Below are 21,695 nucleotides of genomic sequence, written 5' to 3' on the forward strand. Positions count from 1 at the left end.
TCACCAAACTGTGTTGATGGATCCTATTATCAGTTCATTCCCACACAGGTTCTGTTTACCCACAGGAGACAACCTTATTACATTTTTATTGAGAAGGTTGAGACCATCTTGCATTAACCACCTCATCTTTTTCTAACTCCACGTCATCACTATTTCTTCTTTCTTCATTTTTCACCCTCCTTGTCAGAGCTCCTTTCTCTGTGTTCATCCCAGACTTCTCCATCTTCCATTTCTTTCCTGTTACCCTCTCCTGGCTTTCATCCTCCTTCCTTTTCTCATTCTATGCCACGTATTTTCTTCTGCCTATACACATGCTAAGACCTCCCTTTTCTTGTAAAAAAAAAAAATCTTTTCTCCACTGTATATCTCTGCCACTTTACCACTCCATCTCTCCTTCATCATCCACTGAAACTCCTTGATTAAAGAAAATTTAAATTCTGATTCGTTTATCCAGTGGATTTTTCCGCCCCTCTTGGTCATCTTCCTTAGCCCCTCTGTGGCCTTCACATTAAAATTTTTTCTTTTTCCATGACTTCCATATAATCATCTTGGTTTTCTTCTTACTCTTTCGACAAATGCTTTCCCTTTTGGCAAGTCTTCTTTCTTGGAGAGCTTATCCATTTTCTCAAACTGGGTTTTCATTTTAGTGTTGATAAATTTAAAAATTATGTTTCTAACCCCAACCTTTCCTGAATTTTTTGGAAATCTCCTCTTATAGTCTTGCTTTTTTCCTAGGCCCATCTCACATGCAGTCAATTTCTTTTTCTCCCCTTAAGTTGTAGTCATTTATGTAAGAGAAAGATGATAGCTTACTTCATATTTGAACTATTGTAACCAACACATCTGCATGGGCCAGTTTATTATAGTAGATTTGACTTTTCTTGCACATTGAACACATGATAGAAGTGGGAGCTATTCCCTAGATTTAAACTACTTGAATCCATCTTGCTTTGGAGCAATATCTGTTAAACTTTCCTTTTCTTCGGTCATCTTTGAAAATGTGAGCAGACATTTAAAAGATGTTTTACCTAAGAAGATGAGAGCTGTTGAAATATTGAGTTGAATGTATATCTTCCTGTCTTTCTGGTAGTGCAGGGAATAGAAGAGCGGACAGGTGCCTAGGGGAAGGTGTCACATGCCTGAGTTAAAGAAGTAGTGACTTCTGCTTAATAGCAAGAGATGGGATTATAAAGCATTAACGTTGATTTTCCTGTGGCTGATTAAATGAGTTACACTTTTTTATATTCTTTTTTTTTTTTTTTTTTGCGGTACGCGGGCCTCTCACCACTGTGGCCTCTCCCGTTGCGGAGCACAGGCTCTGGACGCGTAGGCTCAGCAGCCATGGCTCACAGGCCCAGCCACTCTGCGGCATGTGGGATCTTCCCGGACCGGGGCACGAACCCGTGTCCCCTGCATTGGCAGGCGGACTACCAACCACTGCGCCACCACAGAAGCCCACTTTTTTATATTCTTATCCTGTATGTGTAGCATTCCAGAATAAAACTCTCAGACTCTTAGGTGTTTCAGAGTGGGGTAGGACATAAAGTCTGGATACCTCACTGGGGAGTTGGAAAGGCCAGAATTAGGGACAGCAGCAAATATGAGAGGGAAACCTAGATCCAGGACCAAGAGTCAAGTTGATCTTAGGAACTAACAGTAGTGGGCAGGCCTAAGGACAGGCCAGATGCAAGATATGTAGAGGCTGGTGATAATATAACCAAGTCCAAGGTTCAGAAAACCAGTGAGCAGTCGGGTCATTGAGCACACAGACAATGCAAATTAGAAAAGCAGGAGAGGCCAGAAACTGGGGCACACTGGATCATGAGGAAATCACAATAATTCTTCCTTGGTCTGGAGCTCAGTCCTACCAAGTGGACAACCCAAGAGCTCATAGATAGACTAAGTGAACCAGGTTCCCCCAGATAAAGTGGAGGTGAGCAAGGTCAAGAGAGAAGCTAGATCGGAAGATGACTATTGAAGAGGTTATGAAGGGCATGTAGAAACCTCTAGTGTGAATAATCCAGGTTTAGAGAAAAGGGAATATACAAGGAGCTCAGATGAACCACAGCAATCAGAAACCCCATCTTACCCTTTTTTGGCCAGAGGATGGAGAGTAGTTAGTGACTTGTATAAGACTCTAAATGGTTCTATATTGAATAAAACTTTTCTGTACATACACCTTTTCATTCTTTCATATTTCATCAAATATTTATTGAGTTCCTAGTTAGAAAGCTAATAAAGTACTTGATCACTGGTCATTATTTACTGAATATGCTGTATGTCCCAGCACTGTTCAGATATACTGTTTACTGCTGATGTCTGTCATTTAGGGGTGAATTAATAGCCATTGTAACTCCTGTTGGGCCAGAATAGGGAGTATAATGCTGTGTCAGCGTCCTGTTTATCTGCTCTCATCAGGGCAGTGTTCCAAATGATTGAGGTTTCAGATCAGTTAAAGGTCACATTATTTAAAATTATTTAAATCACTTTTGGATAGAGATTTTAAAAATAAGCTCTTATTGATAATAATATATTATTTTAAATTTTATTTTGATATTGATAATATAAATCATCATTGTAGAAAACTGCAGAAAACATCATGACAAAACTAAAAGCACCTGTGATACCACTTCATAGAAATAAGCACTGTTAACATTTGGGTGTATTTCTTTATGATCTTCTCCTCCCCGCACCCCCTTATTTTAACAAAATTGCATTGGTATTGTATATAAAGTTTTGCGTCCTGATTATTTCACTTCCCATTATTACATCGTGAACATTTTATCCAATCTTTAACTATACTTTAATGACTATGTAATTCTGCTCAGGACTGTACCACAATTTACTTAGACCTTCAACTGTTAGATTATTTACAACATTTTTACTATCATAAAACAGTTTTCAGACAGCTATCTTTATGCACAGTGTTTGTTGGCATCTCTGATTATTTCCTTTACGTAGATTCCTAGAAGTGTGATTATTAGTTAAAACATACCTGGCATACCTCTAGAAACAAGGGGCACTTGCAGTTTATGATTTCACTCAATTCTCAGATTAACTCCACAAATAGCAAAGTGGGGATGGAACGTACAGTCTCTGACTAGGAGTAAACAGGGGATGTGATCTGGTGACTTGAGTGACCCAGAACTCTTGCTCTGTTCTTGGGTCTGCTATCTAGTCAGTTCCCTTGATTGAGGGAAGAGGTTGAAATTACCAATAGACAGTATGTGTCATAGCCATAGGTGCTCTGTGCTTAATGGTCTAAGGGCTTTTGTGTGTTTTTGTAGGTGTGAAGGTGAAAAGAACTAACACTACCTTTGTGTAATAGCTTATCAATGGAATAATATTGATTATTGCTACTTAAGTGCTGTTGTTATTTTTTAAGTTCCAGTTTTTCTCTTAATGTTCCAAAATGCATTTAGCTTTCCAGATTCAGACTTGCTAAAAAGTTTTCAATATGTGCATCTAAATTCGATGTTTTTCTAAAAAAAAAAAATTTCTGTTTCTAAATTATTAGTTGCCAGGGGTTGGGGAGGAGGGAGGGAAATGGGTATGTCTATAAAAGGGCAACCTGAGGGATCATTATTGTATTTTTGTTGGGTTTTTTTTTGTAAGTTTTGATAGTGTGGTGTTTTTTGCTCAATGACAAACTTGAAATCAGGTTGATATTCATAAGTAGTACATTTCATCCAGATATTTTTTTCATTAAGCTTGTCTTCCATGAACAGAAGGAACGAATGTTTTTTAAAATTTCACTGTAACTAAGTTTTTAAAAATGTGAAATATTTTTCTTTTTTCTCTCCCTTTCAGCCATGAAGACTTTGAATTTATTTCAGGAACACGAATGCGCAAACTTGCCCGAGAAGGCCAGAAACCTCCTGAAGGTTTCATGGCTCCCAAGGCCTGGACCGTGCTGATGGAATACTACAAATCCTTGGAGAAAGCTTAAGCTGTTAACCCAGTCATTTCACCTTTGACACCTCACTGAGTAACAAGAGGGGACCATGTAGTTACTGTTGGCATTTCTTTGTGGTGGTATCTGTATGGACATGCTTCCTAAAAACAGACCCTTTTCCTTAACTAGCATCAGTTTTGGTCTGCCTTATGAGTTCTGTTCTGAACTAGTATAACACACTGCTGGTTTTAATGTATCTTTTCCACTTACTATAGTTAAATATTCCTACAATATAGTCTTTTTGTATTATATTTATGCTTCTGTCTCATGATTTTTTCAAGCTGTTATATCAGTTGTAACCAATAGTATACACATTGAATCTCACTTTTCATCTCTTGAAAAAAGAAAAAAAATCCACTAAACAATAAACTTGGCTAGACCTTGTTTGGGAATTTTACAAGACGTCTGTAGCATTTAGATTTTTTCTTCTACATTGGAAGTACAGACTGCTTTCTTCCTTCCCATCAGCTATTGATCTCTCAACTGTTATAATCTAAAGTATGTTAATATCTGTGTAAGCCCTGAATGAACTTTATTCAATAAAATTAAACTTTTTGGCTTCTTATTTATGTGACTTTTTAAAAATATTGTTTTGTCTACACATACTTTATCCTTCTTGTGAAGAAGTTTCTGATGGGGAAGGGAAAATACAGGCGTCTTTCATTACTGGAATCTATTGATAATAATTAGTTCCGACCACTGTTTCATAGTGAGTTTTTAAGTGGGAAAATAATAATGCATTCTCAGTCTATCCAAAAACTCAACCTGTTTCCCCAAATATCTCTCTAATATTCTTAAATACCTAAGATGGTGGTACTAGTAATAGAGACATGATAGAGGGAGGTTAGTTCATGGTGGGGGATGGGCAGCATATCAAGTTTGCTTTTGTAGTATATCCTCAAGTAGAATATTCCAGAGGAGATGCTTATTTAGGGACTGGATATATAATTTTGGTTGAGTTGCCAGCATTTTTGATTTGCAGTCGTATTTCCTACGATGAAATAATCTTGCATGATCTGGCCTTGAAAATTCAGCATTACAAAGAGATGGCAGATTATACACGGAGATAGTGTATTGTCATTAAGTCAAATGGGAATAAAATACCACTAGGAAAAGAAATAGAAGGAAAAACGAAAACAAAGTAAAAGCAGATCACTGAGGGAATCAATTAGAAAGTTGATAAATAGAAAAAAATGGAGAATATGAGTAAAAGTTTCTAGTGGATGGATTTATTCACTAGAGGATACTGAATGAAAATATTCATTAGTGGACGATGTAAAAAGTATATGAATGCATATGTTGATGGGAAGAATTAGAGGTGATAGTTGATATGACTTTTTTGGTTACACATCTAGATCTCTTTTAGGGAGATCTCCTTTATATAAATCTTGTATAAATCTTCAATTTTTATGTATATATAAAGGTTGAAGGGTTGCAGAGGGGCTCTCCAACCACAGACAGCTAAGGTGTAACAGGGCTTCAGGTCAGCTAATTCAGAAACTCCAACCTGAAGTGTTGAATGTGTAGGAATGATGCAAAGATGTAAGGACAGAATGAGTTGTGGTTTCATGGTGGCAGCGACAGAGTCAAGATTCTGGGGGCAGTGGTGATGGTGCTCGTGGCAGTGGGGGTCTCCTGTGCAAAGGTAGTACCCTATCTTGAATATTCCAGGGCATGATCTTGGCTGAGTCCTCTGCCACTAACTTTTCGTTCCTGACCATTTTCCAAGCCTCATTCTCTTGCATTTTCCATCAATTCTGTAAGAGACCCAACAGCCTCCCCATATATTCCTTTGCTGCCTAAATTATCTAGAGTTTCTGTCGTTTGCCAAGAACCCTGATCATAACAGGTGACGTGAAAAAATGTATACTTCACATTAAAATCTTGATACTGCTAAATTCAAGGTGATTTTTACTGTTAGCATATTTTATTTATTTTAAAATTTATTTATTTATTTATTTATGGCTGCATTGGGTCTTCGTTGCTGCGCGAGGGCTTTCTCTAGTTGCAGCGAGCGGGGGCTACTCTTCGTTGCACTGCGCAGGCTTCTCATTGCGGTGGCTTCTCTTGTGGAGCACGGACTCTAGGCATGTGGACTTCAGTAGTTGTGACACGTGGGCTCAGTAGTTGTGGCTCACGGGCTCTAGAGCGCAGGCTCAGTAGTTGTGGCGCGTGGGCTGAGTTGCTCTGCGACATGTGGGATCTTCCCGGACCGGGGCTCGAACCCGTGTCCCCTGCATTGGCAGGTGGATTCCTAACCACTGTGCCACCAGGGAAGTCCCTGTTAGCATATTTTAAAAGTTAAAATATAGAGAAAAAATTTTAATACTTAGCACTCAGAAAACTTATCCTTTTAAAATTACAAAAATATACTCATAAAATCAAGCTGAGAACGTTTAGAACAGAAATCAACAGCATCAGGGTGAAATGTGGTCGAAAAAGGAGCTTTGTGTTCTGTCACGTAATTGTCCTTTCTGAGTCCCATAGTGCCCCTTGTCCTCAACCCACCAGGGAGGGACATGATGAGAACATGATTCTAAGCCTCTCTGCTCTTGGGATTGGCCACCCACTTGTGTGTTTTAGAGAGATGGAGAAGAAAATAAAAGTACCCAGTGATTTCTACAAGTCCACAGGTTGGTATGTGTGTCTTTAATCTACAAATAGGACATATGTAGAAATGTTATTTTTCTTTCCCAGCTCATAAAAATGACCCCAAACCAATCTTTAAAACCTTCACCCCTTACACCAAACCTCTACTGCCAAGTGGTCTTGGAAACCTCAATGTCATTTTTATCTATCCATCAGCTGGAACAATGAATGGAAAAATAATTATTTTTTAAAAAAGGAGGAAAAGAAAGTGCAGAAATACAATGTTTTGGCAGAAATATAATGTTTTAAATCTGTCAATTCTGTATTCCACTCTGATAATCAAGACCACATATTTGAGTTTCATTTCCATCCAAGAGGGGAACAGTTATGTCCATATCTTAGAAGTTAGCATTTAAATACCTTATCGGGAAAAATTCAGAAGTTGTGCTTCCCACATATGGTATATTTTTATTAGCACATATGTATCCAGGGGTGAGCTGGCTCACAAAGTAAGGAAGTATTTGCCGACTGGGCTTCTTTTATGTGTGGGCTATATTTCTTAGAGGGGCTGTAAGCCTCTTTGTATTTCTGCGGATTCCATTTCCTCTTCCACACAGTCTTGTCCTGAATATAATTATATATAAGTTGTGCAAAACACATTCTGCCCACCTAACTCTCGGTCAGTCTTTTCTGGACTAAGGTAAAAGCTGGCCTCCCTAAAGGTAAGTACTTGAGGACTATAATTGAGCCAGGGGTGTGTTGAGATTGGAACCTCTTTTTCCTAACTTCCTGTTTCAACAGATCCTCAGGAAACTGGCACTAGAGTTTAGGGCCTAGATTTGAAGAACTGAAATTAGAAACATGGAAAATCTCATCATGGACCTTTATTTCCCAGACCTGCACCAGCACTGAGCATCTATAATGATCTGCCTTTGTTAGGAAAAGAAATTATGGTTACCAAAGAGGAAGGGGGGGAATAAATTGGGAATCTGGGATTAACAGATACACTCTCCTATATATAAAATAGGTAAACAACAAGGACCTACTGTATAGCACAGGGAACTATATTCAATATCTTATAATAATCTCTAATGGAAAAATCTGAAAAATTGAAAAAAAACATACAGATACGTAAAACTGAATTACTTCGCTGTACACCTGAAAATTGTAAATCAACTATACTTCAATTTAAAAAAGGAAAAGAACAGGAAAACCTCTCCACTGAAATGAATTAGAACACCAACTCCCTCTCTGCTTTTCTTCCAACATCTCTGGCTTGTCCTCTTTGAAAAGTGTCTGTTCTCTCGGAGAGCATAACCACTTCTATTGCCCAAGAGAAAGTAATTATCTGTTAAAAGTATACTGGGGCCTTGCTGCACAATCAGGTCCTCAAGAAAAAAAAGCCAAGTGAAGGAGAGACTGAGTTATGTCTGACCCATGACTGGTTCACCGCCTGCCTGCCCAGAGCCTGTCCCGAATGACTTTGAACCTCAGTGTGTGGCTAGTGCTATTTTGTGTGATCTATATGTTGTACATAGGTACAGTTATAGCAATATGACTTTTGATACGTTGTGGTCAATTCTAGTGGGCATTTGCAGCCATTAGAGAGTTTTGAGTAAAAAATAAAAGTTTATTTAGGAGACATTTAGACTTAAACAGAAGCACAAGCGTAAAAGAGAAAGTATAGTTTTGTGGTTAAGAATTCAGGCTCTGAAGTCAAACTTGACCAATTCCTTGTTGATTATGTGATCTTCAGCTTCATGAGGCCTTGATTTCCTTATCTGTGGACCAAAGGTTATAGTCAGGAATTATATGAGGTAATGCTTGTAAAGCACTGCTCCTTTATTATTATTGTTTTATTTAAAGATGTAGTCTTTTGGCCAAGAAACAGTGATATCAATATTTATGAGACCAACCTTGTAATCTTTGCTTCATAAAACCATTCTCTAGCCCACTGAGCAAAGTGACTAAATACAGTTATATGTTAGATACAAACCTAAAGGCAGACACAGTATCCCTGTTTCAGCCATGCTTTCCCCTCAATTTTTCCCTGTGTCCAACTTCTGTGGTTTCTAGATTAAGAAAACTAGTACATTTTTGCAAAGAGAAAAAGCAGAAAAATACACACATTTGCCTAAAGCAAGCATAGACTAATCCTATGAAAAAATGATAGTACTTTGGGAAAGCATCATCAAGAGGAAGATCAAGATTAGAAAGGTAGTTTATTCTCAACATTAAGTTTACAGAAGAAGGCTTGCTTTAATTAATGTGGTCATTACCTATATTAAAGCTGCATTTTACAAGTGTTACACTTTTCATTTAAAAGTTCAGCTTGTTGACACCTCTGATCAAAGTATAAAATCTTAAATATATTTAACTTTTAGAATTGAACTATAAGTGGTGTTTCATGTCCTAGAGAATTATTTGTATCTTCCATGGACATAACAGGAATAAAGGTATTAGGAACATGAAATACAAAATAGTATACTGTTTCCCAGAGTTTTCCACACGGATTTTTTTTTTTTCCTGTTTATATAGTCAAAAGATCTCATAGCTAAGAGTAGGATAATGAGTAAAGAATAGCATAGGGCCTCCCTGGTGGCGCAGTGGTTGAGAGTCCGCCTGCCGATGCAGGGGATACGGGTTCGTGCCCCGGTCTGGGAGGATGCCATATGCCGCGGAGCGGCTGGGCCCGTGAGCCATGGCCACTGAGCCTGTGCGTCCGGAGCCTGTGCTCCGCAACGGGAGAGGCCACAACAGTGAGAGGCCCGCGTACAGCAAAAAAAAAAAAAAAAAAGAATAGCATAAAATTTAAATTTGTCTTGAATAAATAATCAAAATCATAATAATAGCTAACATTTGCTAAGTGCTTACTATTTTATTTGCCAGACACTGTGCTAAGTGCTTTACATGTATTATTTTGTTTAATGCTTATAACAATAACTGGCATAGTAAGGAATATTATTAAGAAAGGAGAAGAAAAATTTTTTTCAAAGAATTGCAATAAAAATTAGTATAATATAATTTTGTTAGAAGAGAAATTAACATTAAAAGTTAACTTTGATAAAGAGGTCGAGTATAAGAGAAACGTGTAAAAACCAATGTCACATAAATGTGCCAAAATCGAAATCTGTGTATTAACAATCATTGACTACAAGTGAAAATATCTGTTGCAGAGGTCATCAGAAGGACATGACTGCCGGTTGACCTGCGAACTGGACGCAGGCAATCAGAGATTCCTCATCCCTCTCCATCCTTGGAATGTACATTTCGCTCACCATTCCCACAGCCAGAGCCATTTCAAGGACGCAGCCTTGAGAGATAATGTGTTGTTGAGACCATCTGGATGGTACGCGGGGCTGAACCCTGTTAAGGCTGCTATACAAACTCTCAAGATTCTGATGGGTAGGTGTGGAGATGTACTCATTTTGCAGCCTTAGGAGACAAGCCTTGTAAGTTCCCTTGCTTATTAAAACTGCCGCCTAGGCATCTGGAGTGGCTGCTTCTTTCTTCTCTCCCTGCCCTCTGTGTTCAGGAGCTGTTTTCAGATTTCACTGGGGAAATTCCTGAGTTTGTAAACCAACAATGTCCCAACAATGACAGTCACACAACCTGTAAAATGCTTAGGAACAGAATTAAGAAAAGAAACGGTCTACTTGAGTAAAACTATAAAATTGTATGAAAAGACATAAAAGCAAGGTCTAAAAAAGTGGAACAGTATACCTTGGTCCCGGGTGAAAAGGCTTAATAGCATAAAAATGTCAGTTTTCCTAAAATTCATGATTTTGAGGCAATTAAAACTCAATGAATTTTTTAGGGGGGAAATTATAATAATTTTATCAATTCATTTTGAATAACAAGTACTAAAAAGGCAAGATAATTATATGACCCAAAGACTCAGGAAAAATAATAGTAGTTGTTTAGGGGTGCTTTGTTATACAGTGATAACTAATTAATACAGGCATTACAGCCCATGTATCAATTGTACTCACCAGCTGATGATGGCTGGGGTAATTTGGGTTGTGGTAAAGGTAAAAAAAAAGAAGGGAAACGAGTAGCACCTAGAAGCTTTATGATTAGAAGGATAAATGGTAGAATCAATTAAAACAGCAATGGCAAGATAAAACAGAATTAGGCAACACTGTATATAAAAAAGTGTTGAGTTACAGAGCTATTTTAAAATAGAATATATTGGGGCTTCCCTGGTGGCGCAGTGGTTGGGAGTCCGCCTGCCGGTGCGGGGGACACGGGTTCGTGCCCCGGTCCGAGAGGATCCCACATGCCGCAGAGCGGCTGGGCCCGTGATCCATGGCCGCTGAGCTTGCGCGTCTGGAGCCTGTGCTCCGCAACGGGAGAGGTCACAACAGTGAGAGGCCCCCGTATCGCAAAAAAAAAAAAAAGAATATATCCTTGATAAAATAAGAAAAAAACGGAGAAGCAGAGTTCTCTAGACCAGGAGTTGGCAAACGGTGATCTGGCTTGCTGTCCGTTTTTGTAAATAAAGCTGTGTAGGAACATAGCTACACATGTTTAAGTATCGTCTGAGGCTGCTTTGTGCTCCAGCAGCAGAGCTGAGTAGTTGAGACAGGCGCCCTATGGCCTGAAAAGCTAAAAATGCTTTTCATCTGGCCCTTCACAGGAAGAGTTTGCCGACCCCTGCTCTAGGCTGACAATTACTTCTACAGCAGGGTTCCTACTAAAAGAAGGGGACAGACTTGGGGAATGGAGCAATACACTCAATATTTAGTCTGTATAGCTCACCCTTCTATTCCCTTCTTCAGCTTGGATGGGAGTGAGATGGCAGTGGGGAAGAGACCCAGACCCTCAGCGGGTTTAACCTGCAAAGTCAGAGAAATCAGAGTGGTACATGCTCAACAGCCTCCTATTATGGGAGTGAGATTGGATGCTTCTAATAGTAACATGTCCAAATAATTCAATTAAGTGTCAGACATGCAGTCTGACTCGATTTGGAGCTATGTTGATTGAACTGTTCACTGAATAAAACAGTGTTTATTTCTTTTCTTTTCTTTTCTTTATTTTTTCTTTTTTATTTAATTAATTTTTATTGGAGTATAGTTGCTTTACAATGTTGTGTTAGTTTCTACTGTACAGCAAAGTGAATCAGCTATACGTATACATATATCCCCTCTTTTTTTGGATTTCCTTCCCATTTAGGTCACCACAGAGCATTGAGTAGAGTTCCCTGGGCTGTACAGTAGGTTCTTATTAGTTACTAATTTTATACCTAGTATCAATAGTGTATATATTTTTTTTGCTTAAAACAACACACATTTATTATCTTATAGTTTTGGAGGTTGGAAGTCCAAAATTAGTCTCAGTGGGCTAAAATCAAGGCATCCAGCAGGGCTGCATTTCTTCTGAAGACTTTAGGTGAGAATATGTTTCCTTGCTTTTTCCACCTTCTGGAGGCCACTGGCATTCCTCAGCTAGTGGCCTCCTCTTCCTTCTTCAAAGCCAGCGGTGTAGCATCTTCTGATCTCTCTCTCTCTTTGACTCTGATTCTCCTGCCTCCCTCTTATAGGGATCCTGTGATTACTAGAACAGAGTTTTTAGCATCATGTTGATCCAAAAGCATTTCTTCTTTCTTCTTCTTCTTCTTTTTTTGTTTTAACTGTTTTGCCGCACCGCGCAGCATGTGGGGTCTTAGTTCTCCGACCAGAGATTGAACCCTCGCTCCCTGCAGTGGAAGTGCAGGGTCTTAACCACTGGACCACCAGGGAAGTCCCCCGGCAGTAGTTCTTCTGGCGATGGGAACTAAAAATTTGTGAATCCAAATAGGTATATTTTTAAAATACATACAAGGCAGAGAATAAAAATAAATGCAAATTTTAATAAACAGTGGTTCCAATAGTAGTTCTTTCACTTTTATACTTAAAATGACTGTCCAGGAAATTACAGATTCACAGTGATTGGTGACAGGAACATCAGGTTTATCAGCAGAAACACAAAATGTGTAGTGCTGACAGATCATCATGAATGTGTTCAGGGCATATAAGCTGAGGTTCCTATGAGAACATTCACCTTTGCATTTCCTGACTTCCATGTTTTAATTTGTATCTTGTGCATTGTATTAACATTTTTCTTTGCATTTAGTTTCCTTTTAAAAAATGAGAACAAAAGAAAAATTTTAATATACCAATCTCTCAGGACAATCACCATATACCATATAATAGCTGCTTTGAGAATCTTAGGTTTGGAATATTGGGAAGGGATTTGATTCCTTTTATTCAGATCTCTAATGGATTAAAAGTATTGTGCTCAAAGCTTGCATAAAAATTTTTCTTTTACTGCCAGAAATAAACAAAAGAGAATAAAGGACCTCAATCAAGAAAAGAAAGTGTAATACAGCTTAGAGACAAACTTGGAAACTCAATTTTGAGTGATTAAAATACATTAAATGGAAACGTTTAAAAGGCTCTCTTTTTAGAAAAGGGACTGGAGTGATGACATTGTCTACCATGATAACTCTGAAAGAGAGCAGAGGTGATGTGGTGAAAGCAAGGGACTTTGGGGTATTATGTTAACTGGGATTTTTAAAAAATGTGAAAGTACTTGATCCAGACCTTTCCATATAATAGGTATTCAACATATGTTTGCTTCCTCCCCTTTTGAAGTAGACATTACGTGTTTTCCAGACTCTCTCGTAACTATCATTGGTCATGGGACCAATGTGGGCCAAGAAGACGTAAGAGGAATTCTGTTAGGGTGGGGGCTTTGCTTTTCTTATAAAGAGAGAGGACACAGCTAGCCACATGGTATTTCCTTCTTTCCTGTCTGGTAGGCAGACTTCAGAATGCTTCCTTGGCAAACTCGGTAACAAGATATGGTGCATGGTATTTAGCAATTTCTGCTGTATTTGAAAAAAGTCTAAAGAAGTGTTTTTCAAATTGTGGCCTTGACCCATCTATTAAAGATACCTGGGTTGGTATCGCTGGGTGAAGCCAGGAATGTACATTTAAATATGTGCGTTGTGTCATTCTTATGCACCCTAAAGTATGATATCTGGTGGCATAAAAGCTCAGGTAGATAGTTCTTTTGAATCGGTTTGTTTAAAAGTTATAACATGTTTTGATTTGCATATACATTCCAATTAAAGACTTTAATAAGCTTTGGTTTTGGCTATCAGCTCCAGAAAGTGAGGTTTACGAAGACGTTATTGTTGAGAACTACTTAGTAAAGCCCTGGTCCTTTGAACATTTTGAGAAATATGTTGAGAATTTGCAACTAGAGACAGAGGTGGATCAAGGATGGTCCTCACCTGACTAGGGCTTTGATAAGTCTTTTTTCCTTTGCTAAAGGGTTAAAACCTATTTGCTCTCCCATAAATAATTCTCAGGGATTCCTGAAATACTAAGAGTCCATATACTTTTTTTAAGGAATATAACGAGACCACCGCTAACAATAGAACATTAAAACAATTTTTTTTTTTTTTCGGATCCTAGATTACCTCTTCAGGTGATCGCGGTTTGCTTGGTTCAAGACTCCATCCAGGAAAGGCGGAGGGGGAATCAGAGAAATCAAGTGCAGTAAAATGTTAACTTGTGAGACTCTGAGTATTTGGAAATTATTTGGACAACTTTTTTGTACACCCAGAATAATTTTAAAAAAATTTTTATTGGAGTATAGTTGCTTTACAATATTGTGTTAGTTTATACTGTACAGCAAAGTGAATCAGCTATAAGTATATATATATCCCCTCTTTTTCAGATTTCCTTCCCATTTAGGTCACCACAGAGGACTGAGTAGAGTTCCCTGTGCTATACAGTAGGTTTTCATTAGTTATCTGTTTTATATATAGTAGTGTATATATGTCAATCCCAATCTCCCAATTCATCTTACCCCCCCTTCCCCCTTGGTATCCATACATTTGTTCTCTACATAAGATCGCCTATGCCCATTTTTTTTAGATTCCAAATATATGCATTAATATACAATATTTGTTTTTCTCTTTCTGACTTATTTCACTCTGTATGACAGTCTCTAGGTCCATCCATGTCTCTACAAATGACCCAATTTCGTTCCTTTTAATGGCTAATATTCCATTGTATATATGTACCACATCTTCTTTATCCATTCCTCTGTTGATGGACATTTAGGTTGCTTCAAAATTATTTTTTTTTAAAGTTAATAAAGAAAAAAACAAAAAATGAAAAAACACCCACACAAAAAAAACAAGACTCCATCCAGGAAATGACAAAATACTCTCTAGATAGCCCAGAGTTCTTACTTGAAAACCTTATAATCAATTAAACGGAATTTTAACTTTTTATTTATTATTTGTTTATTTATTTATTTATTTATTTATTTTTGGCTGCGTCAGGTCGTAGTTGTGGCACGCTGGATCTTCGTTGAGGTATGCGGGATCTATCATTGCGGTGCATGGGCTCTTCATTGTGGGGTGTGGGCTTTTCTCTAGTGGGGTGTGGGCTTTTCTCTAGTTGTGACGTGCAGGTTCTCTTTTTCCCAGTTGTGGCGTGCAGGCTCCAGGGAGCGTAGGCTCTGCAGTTTGCAGCATGTGGGCTCCAGTTGAGGTGTGCGAGCTCAGTAGTTGTGACACGTGAGCTTAGTTGCCCCATGGCACGTGGAATCTTAGTTCCCTGACCAGGGATGGAACCCACGTCCCCTGCATTATAAGGAGGATTCTTTACCACTGGACCACCAAGGAAGTCATGGATTTCAACTTTTAAGAGGGAAAAGTTAACAGGCATACGAAGTACCTATAGACATCTCCAGATTCCTCCAAATCAATCCTGCTTTAGAAGACCCTCCAACACTAAGGAAATAAGCAGATGTAGCCCCACATGGTGTAAGGCTTCCCATTGCCCTTTCAGGAACTCAATACAGACATTTTTCTCTTCAGGGCCAAGCTAGTCTCCCAGTCTCTCAGCATTTCCACCTCTCTTTCTTCATGACAATCCTACCACACTGGAAAGGTTTTTAATATGAGGAGAAAGAACACTTCAATCTCAGAAAAATGCTTAGCACCAAAGTACTATAGGCAAGCTCTTTAATGTTTACAGTTTTTTTTTTTTTTTTAGTTTTTTTAATACTCTGAGGAATACAAGGCAACTCTCTCACACCTCACTCAGTCTGGGCATCCCCTTCCCATGAGAGACATCTCACTACTGCTTCAGCTGCCAACTTGTGGAAGATTCCCACCCTCCAGTCCTGAAGTAAGCCACAGGACAGGCTTATGAAAGGACTTATTATGTGACATGATTATAGGAGATTCCTACAATGTGTCTAAGCAAGTGACTTTTTATGATAACCAGGGCTTCCAGTTCCAGGAACTTACTTAAAAATGAAATCAATTGAAAAGTGTTAGAGAAAATCTTGTCAAAAAAATAAGAATAAAATATAACCAGTGGAAAAATACAAAAATGGGAAAATTTTCGGCTATACTAGATTTTTTAAATTGCTTCCTAAAGTTTTGTTTTGTTTTGTTTTTGGCCACGCCTCGCAGCATGTGGGATCTTAGTTCCCCAACCAGTAATGGAATACATGCCCCCTTCAGTGGAAGTGTGGATTCCTAACCACTGAACTGCCAAGGAAGTCCCTAGAATTTTCTTTTTAAAAAGTTGTTCCTTCTAGTTTTATTGAGATATAGTTGACATACTGCACTGTGTAAGTTTAAGGTGTACAACATAATGATTTGACTTACATACATAATGAAATGATTACCACAATTTAGTGAATGTCATCATCTCATATAGATACAAAATTAAAAAAATAGAAAAAAATTTTTTTCCTTGTGATGTGAACTCTTAGGATTTACTCTTAACAACTTTCATATATAACATACAACAGTGTTAATTATATTTATCGTGTTGTATATTATATCTCCAGAACTTATTTTATCTTATAACTGGAAGTTTGTACCTTTCGACCACCTTCATCCAGTTCCCACTCCCCCTATTCCCTGCCTCTGGTAACTATAAATCTGATCTCTTTTTCTATGAATTTGTTTGTTCTTTAAGTATAATTGCCCTACAACACTGTGTTAGCCCCTGTTACACAACATAGTAATTCAATATTTCTATACATTTCAGAATGATCACCACGATAAGTTTAGTTTCCATCTGCCACCATACAAAGGTACTACATAATTACTAACAATATGCCCACACTGTACATTTCATACCCCTGATTAGATTTCTTATTAATGCAAATTAAAACAAACTAAAGCATCTTGTTTTATCCTGGCTAGGATGCACTGAAATGAGGTATAAGGTGCGAGGGCCTGGGGAAATTTTGACGACTCCAAACCACGTAACTAGGCCCCTGAATGTTCAGGAGAGCATCACTGTGCCCTACCTCTGGCAGTTGGAGGATTACTGATGTTCTTAATGAGAAGAATTTCATGCGTGTGGAGGGGTGAAGCTGATTGCAGTAAGAATGAAGCATTTCCGTTGAACCCAACAGGATCAGCCACTGTAGGTTTTTACCCAGGAGTGTGACATGAGGCAAGCAGGGTTTCAAGTTTCAAGTAGATAACTCTGGCCACAGTGTGTTGAGTGGAGAGGAGGAACTGCAGAAGGATCAGTTAAAAGGGCTGTGTTTTTTCAGACAAGGGACTAGGAGGGCCTGTGTTGGAAGAAACAGTGGAGAAGAGAGGATACCTTTACATCTTCCCAAATAACTCCTGGGCCTCGCAGCTCTGTCTGACCTGTTCTTCGGTGGCCACATATGCTTTAACATCATTTGTTCACTCACAGGTGAGCTTTTGACAATATCATTCAAATTTATTCCTGTTGTGGCAGCTGCAAATACCAGATGTGTCTGCTTTTAGGTTCTGTGCCTCAGGAAAACCTCTAGTGGCCTCTCCCTCTTCTCTGGTGGCCCCCCCCTCTAATTGCTCCAGCAATATTGTCATGTTACAGGATACTCCCTGTATATACTAAGAACACCTGTGATGATGCGACCTTACCACTGAGTTTCTAGATTGTTTCTTGTAAAAATGCAGGTGCTTTTTCTTAACTGGAGTTTCAGGATGTATGAGAAAGAACCCTGGGACTTCCCTGGTGGTCCAGTGGTAAAGAATCTGTCTTCCAATGCAGGGGACATGGGGTCGATCCCTGGTTGGGGAACTAAGATCCCACATGCTGAAGGGCAACTAAGTCTGCACACCACAACTACAGAGCCTGTGCGCCACAAATTCAGAGCCCATGTGCCTCAACTAGAGATCCCTTGTGCCGCAACTACAGAGCCCACGTGCTCTGGAGCCTGCATGCCACAACTAGAGAGAAGACCACACGCTGCAACAAAGAGCCCGCACACCACAACGAAAGATCCCACAAGCCTCAACAAAGATTCTGCATGCCACAACTAAGGGCTGACGCAGCCATAAAAAAAAAAAAAAAAAAAGAAAGAGCCCTGAGGAAATAATCCTAATAGATAATACTTGCTGTGGGTTACCATGTGGCAGGCATTGGGCGAAGGGCTTTACATACATTAACTCTTCTAATCTTCACAACCTTATGGTATAAGGTAATACCTTTGTCCCAGTTTTACAGATGCAAAAACTGAGACTTACGTTAAGTCTCAAGGTCACATGCTAATAAGAGGTAGAGTTGGGGACAAGAACCAAAGTGTGACTGATTCCAGAGCCTGACTTGGTGTGAGACGGGGTTTTCATTGAGGGATTTGGCATTGTCCAGAAATTCACATTAGCCCTTTGGGAGGAAGTAGGTACTTAAAGAGGACAATATAATAATGAGTCAAGGATAATAAACAGTTGAACATCTACTGTGACCCAGGTTCTGTGCTGAATGCTTATACAACTTATCTCATTTAATTTTTACAAAAGACTAAAGAGCTGGGTAAAATTCCCATTTTACAACTAGGTAAACTGAAGCTCAGAGAGGTTAGGGGAATTAAGATCACAAATCTAGTGAAATGCAAAGTCGGGACTAGAGTCAAACCCAGGAATTTTGCAAAGGTGACACACATTTTAGACTATGAGTGAACACTAGTTCTTATGTATTTTCTGATTCTTAGAATACGCTTAGAGTTGAGGCTGCTTCATAACCAAGACTCACAGGGTTTCTGAAGTATTATCGGAAGATTTCCTGAGTCAGAATTGCTTCTGATGCTTGATAAAAATATAGACCTCCGGACCCAATAAATCAGAATTTCTGGGGAAAGGGGCTCAAGGATCTGTATTTCTAAGAAGCCCCTGCTTGATCACCTGGTGGCTGAATTTCAAGAGTAAGAGTAGGAGTATGAGATGCCTAGAGGCCCAGATTTGAAACTCACATCCTGGTGTTCCTGCCACATTCCACTGGCTGAAACAAGTCACAGGGCTGCCCAGATTCAAAGGGAGGGGAAATAGTCTATCTCTCAATGGAAGAAGCTGCAAAGTCAAATTGCAAGGTCACATTGTAAAGGATAGAAGGAGGGAGATAGTATTTTGTGGTCACTTTAGTACTTTGTTTCCCACCAAGCAGCGGGCTTGACAACATCGCTCACTCTTTCACTTGCTACAATCCTATCCTGAAGTATTGCCTTTTCCATGATACAGAAGGTACTGATGCACTTAGTTTTACAGAAACAAAATAAAACAGCAGTGGATTTTGTAATAAGATGGGAAGAGACTGTGGAAATCTTCTGTACTATAACAGTTTCACCACATTTCTCATGGCAAAGTACTAAAGAGTTGTTTAACTTAAAAATGTATTTTGCCTTTTTTAAACAAAAAGGCAAGTGTTCCAAATTTGGTATCTTCTTCTCTGATAACAAGTGGCTGGCAGTAGTATGCTACACAGCAGGCATTGTTTGAAAATATAAACACAATCTATCCCTCAAGTTTAAAGTGATGTTTTAACAATGAAAGAGAAAGTAATTGCTTTTCAAAAGAAACTCCTGCTATGAACAAATCATTTTGAAACTGGATGTTTGGAAATGTTCCATTGTTATTTTATTGTCAAAAACAACATAAATGTGTCACATACAAATTTTCTCATATCTAAACTGATTAAAAAAATCCTTCAAATCGAGAGTTTTAGTGAGTTTTGAAACTATTTGATGATAATTTAAAATTTTAATACTTTCTGATTCATTTACAAGAAAACAGATGTATCAGAAAAAATAAAAAATACCACTAGTAGTGGTATTTTAACAGAAAAATATTGAAAATTGGGAGATGAAATTGAAAATTAAACTCCAGGATTTACAACCAATGATACAGTTTTTTCCATGTGGTTCTAAATATCGGTGCAAGGAACTTTTTGCAGATGACAGCCATTAAAACTCAGTGACATCACAAAATGTTGAATTAAGGTTTAAACATATAACAAAGTATTGTTACCGACCCTCCCTAGACAGTCCCCAACAAGGGTCCTCCTGCCTGGTGTCATCTGAGCCAATAGAATGAGACCAAGTTCGGTTCAGGATTAAAGGGAAGTTTTTTTCTTTGATCAGAGAATTAGAGAGGTATGAGACCGAGCTCTAGAGCACATGTTCTCCCCAGCAGGCCATGGGAGGGGCTGCTTTACAGGAATCTGGGCGGGGGGAGGGGCGGAGTTCTCAATGGATCAGGTGCAGCTGCGCTGCTCCGGCTTGGAAGTGCCAGGTGCAGCGACTCTGCGCACGGCCTGCTGCCGCCATCTTGAATTGCAGTATCTTGCGGTAGTGTTTGTGCAGGACGCCCGCGGAGCTGAAGTGTGGGGGTGCGTCGTTTATCACAAGGGACTCTCCTCTGAAGTGCCGGGTGCGAGGCCTCTGTCTGCGGCATCCTGTGAGCGTGTGAAACTCGACTAAGCCAAAGGAAAAAAAGGTTAGACTTTATTACCCAGATTCTATTTTTTTTCCCCAGGAATTGTTAACGGGCTTTGCCTGTGACCGTATACTTAATCACTTTGTGTTCACTAAAATCGTTAATGTTAGTGTTAAATTTTTAGTATAAAACAAAGTTCTGAGAAACATTCATAAAAATTTTAATTTATTTAAAAATATAGATATTATCTATCTTTTTCAAATTTAATCTTCTATTCTTACCTTTCATAATTAACAAAGACTAATTACAGTGGACACATGTATAAAAATAAATATCACTTACATTAAGTTGGCTATTATCATAAAAACAGAAAATAACAGGTGTTGGTGAGGATGTAGAGAAACTGCCGCCCTGGTGCGCTGTTCGTGGGAATGCAAAGTGGTGCAACAGCTGTGGAAAGTAGTATGGTGGTTCCTCAAAAAGTTAAACCTAGGATTACCGTAGGCTCCAGTACTCAGCTTCTCGGTATATCCCCAAAAGAACTGAAAACAGGGACTCAGATAATTGTGTATCAATGTTGGGAATTCTGCCTGGAACTGGAAACATTCCCTTGGGCTTAATGACCTATAAGTTTGTATAATTTGCTAGGGTTTCAAAAATTTTTTTTTTTACCTTTTGTTTCCCAGTCTTAAAAGATAGAATAATATAAATTGTCTTACTATAGAATCAGGATAAGCAATGCTAAGTGCTATAAAAGTAATATCTAAATCTCGATGGTTTAATACAAAAACAGCTTATTTCTTGCACTTATCACAATCTGCAGGTAGATGTAGATCATTCCGTTTTTTGATATCATTACTTTCAATCTGTGGATTCCTTGATCGCTGTGGAAGAACAGAGAGAGCAGAAATAATCATGCAAGGGTTTAGGGCCAGGCCTTGAAAGTGGTCCTTACCTCATCCTATCTTCTTTCCACTGATCAGGATTGGTCACATAACTCCAAACTAACTGTGTGGGATACTGAGAAATGTAGTTTATCTGAATTCTCAGGAAGCATTAAAGGAATTATTGAACAATTTAGCTAGTCTCTGTCACAATTAAAAAAATAAAATCTTGATTTTTTTTCCAAAAAGATATAAGCTATATTATGAGGATGCAAATGAGAAAACATGATAAAATAATAATTGAATGAGGACAATGAGAAAATGAAAGTGAGATATTTTGTACTAAGCATTTATGTTTTATGAGCTTGAAACACTTTTCTTACTTATGATACAACCATAGTTGCTATTCCTTTTCTCATTGTGCCAGCTCAGAATTCATACTGCAAAACAATTTCCCTGTGCCTGAGTCCAACAAGACATCAAAATGGACATTCTGTTTAATTAGCCACATCCACATAACTTATTTTTGCTC

The 21,695-nt window shown here is 38.6% G+C and overlaps 1 protein-coding gene across 5 annotated transcripts in view; it reads left to right on the plus strand.

Annotated features, from left to right (window-relative positions):
- The window catches only part of PAPSS1 (3'-phosphoadenosine 5'-phosphosulfate synthase 1), a 108,686-nt gene extending 104,166 nt beyond the window's left edge, over positions 1-4,520 (plus strand). For all 5 annotated transcript variants that reach the window (XM_082642414.1, XM_082642413.1, XM_082642411.1 and 2 more), the window contains one exon: positions 3,811-4,520. In XM_082642414.1, the coding sequence (XP_082498540.1) occupies positions 3,811-3,949 (139 nt within the window). In that variant the 3' untranslated portion in view covers positions 3,950-4,520. The remainder of the gene's footprint in view (positions 1-3,810) is intronic.
- Positions 4,521-21,695: the final 17,175 nt, after the last annotated feature.

This window comes from Mesoplodon mirus (genome assembly GCF_964341445.2).
Source record: "Mesoplodon mirus genome assembly, chromosome: 2".
Lineage (NCBI taxonomy): Eukaryota > Metazoa > Chordata > Mammalia > Artiodactyla > Ziphiidae > Mesoplodon > Mesoplodon mirus.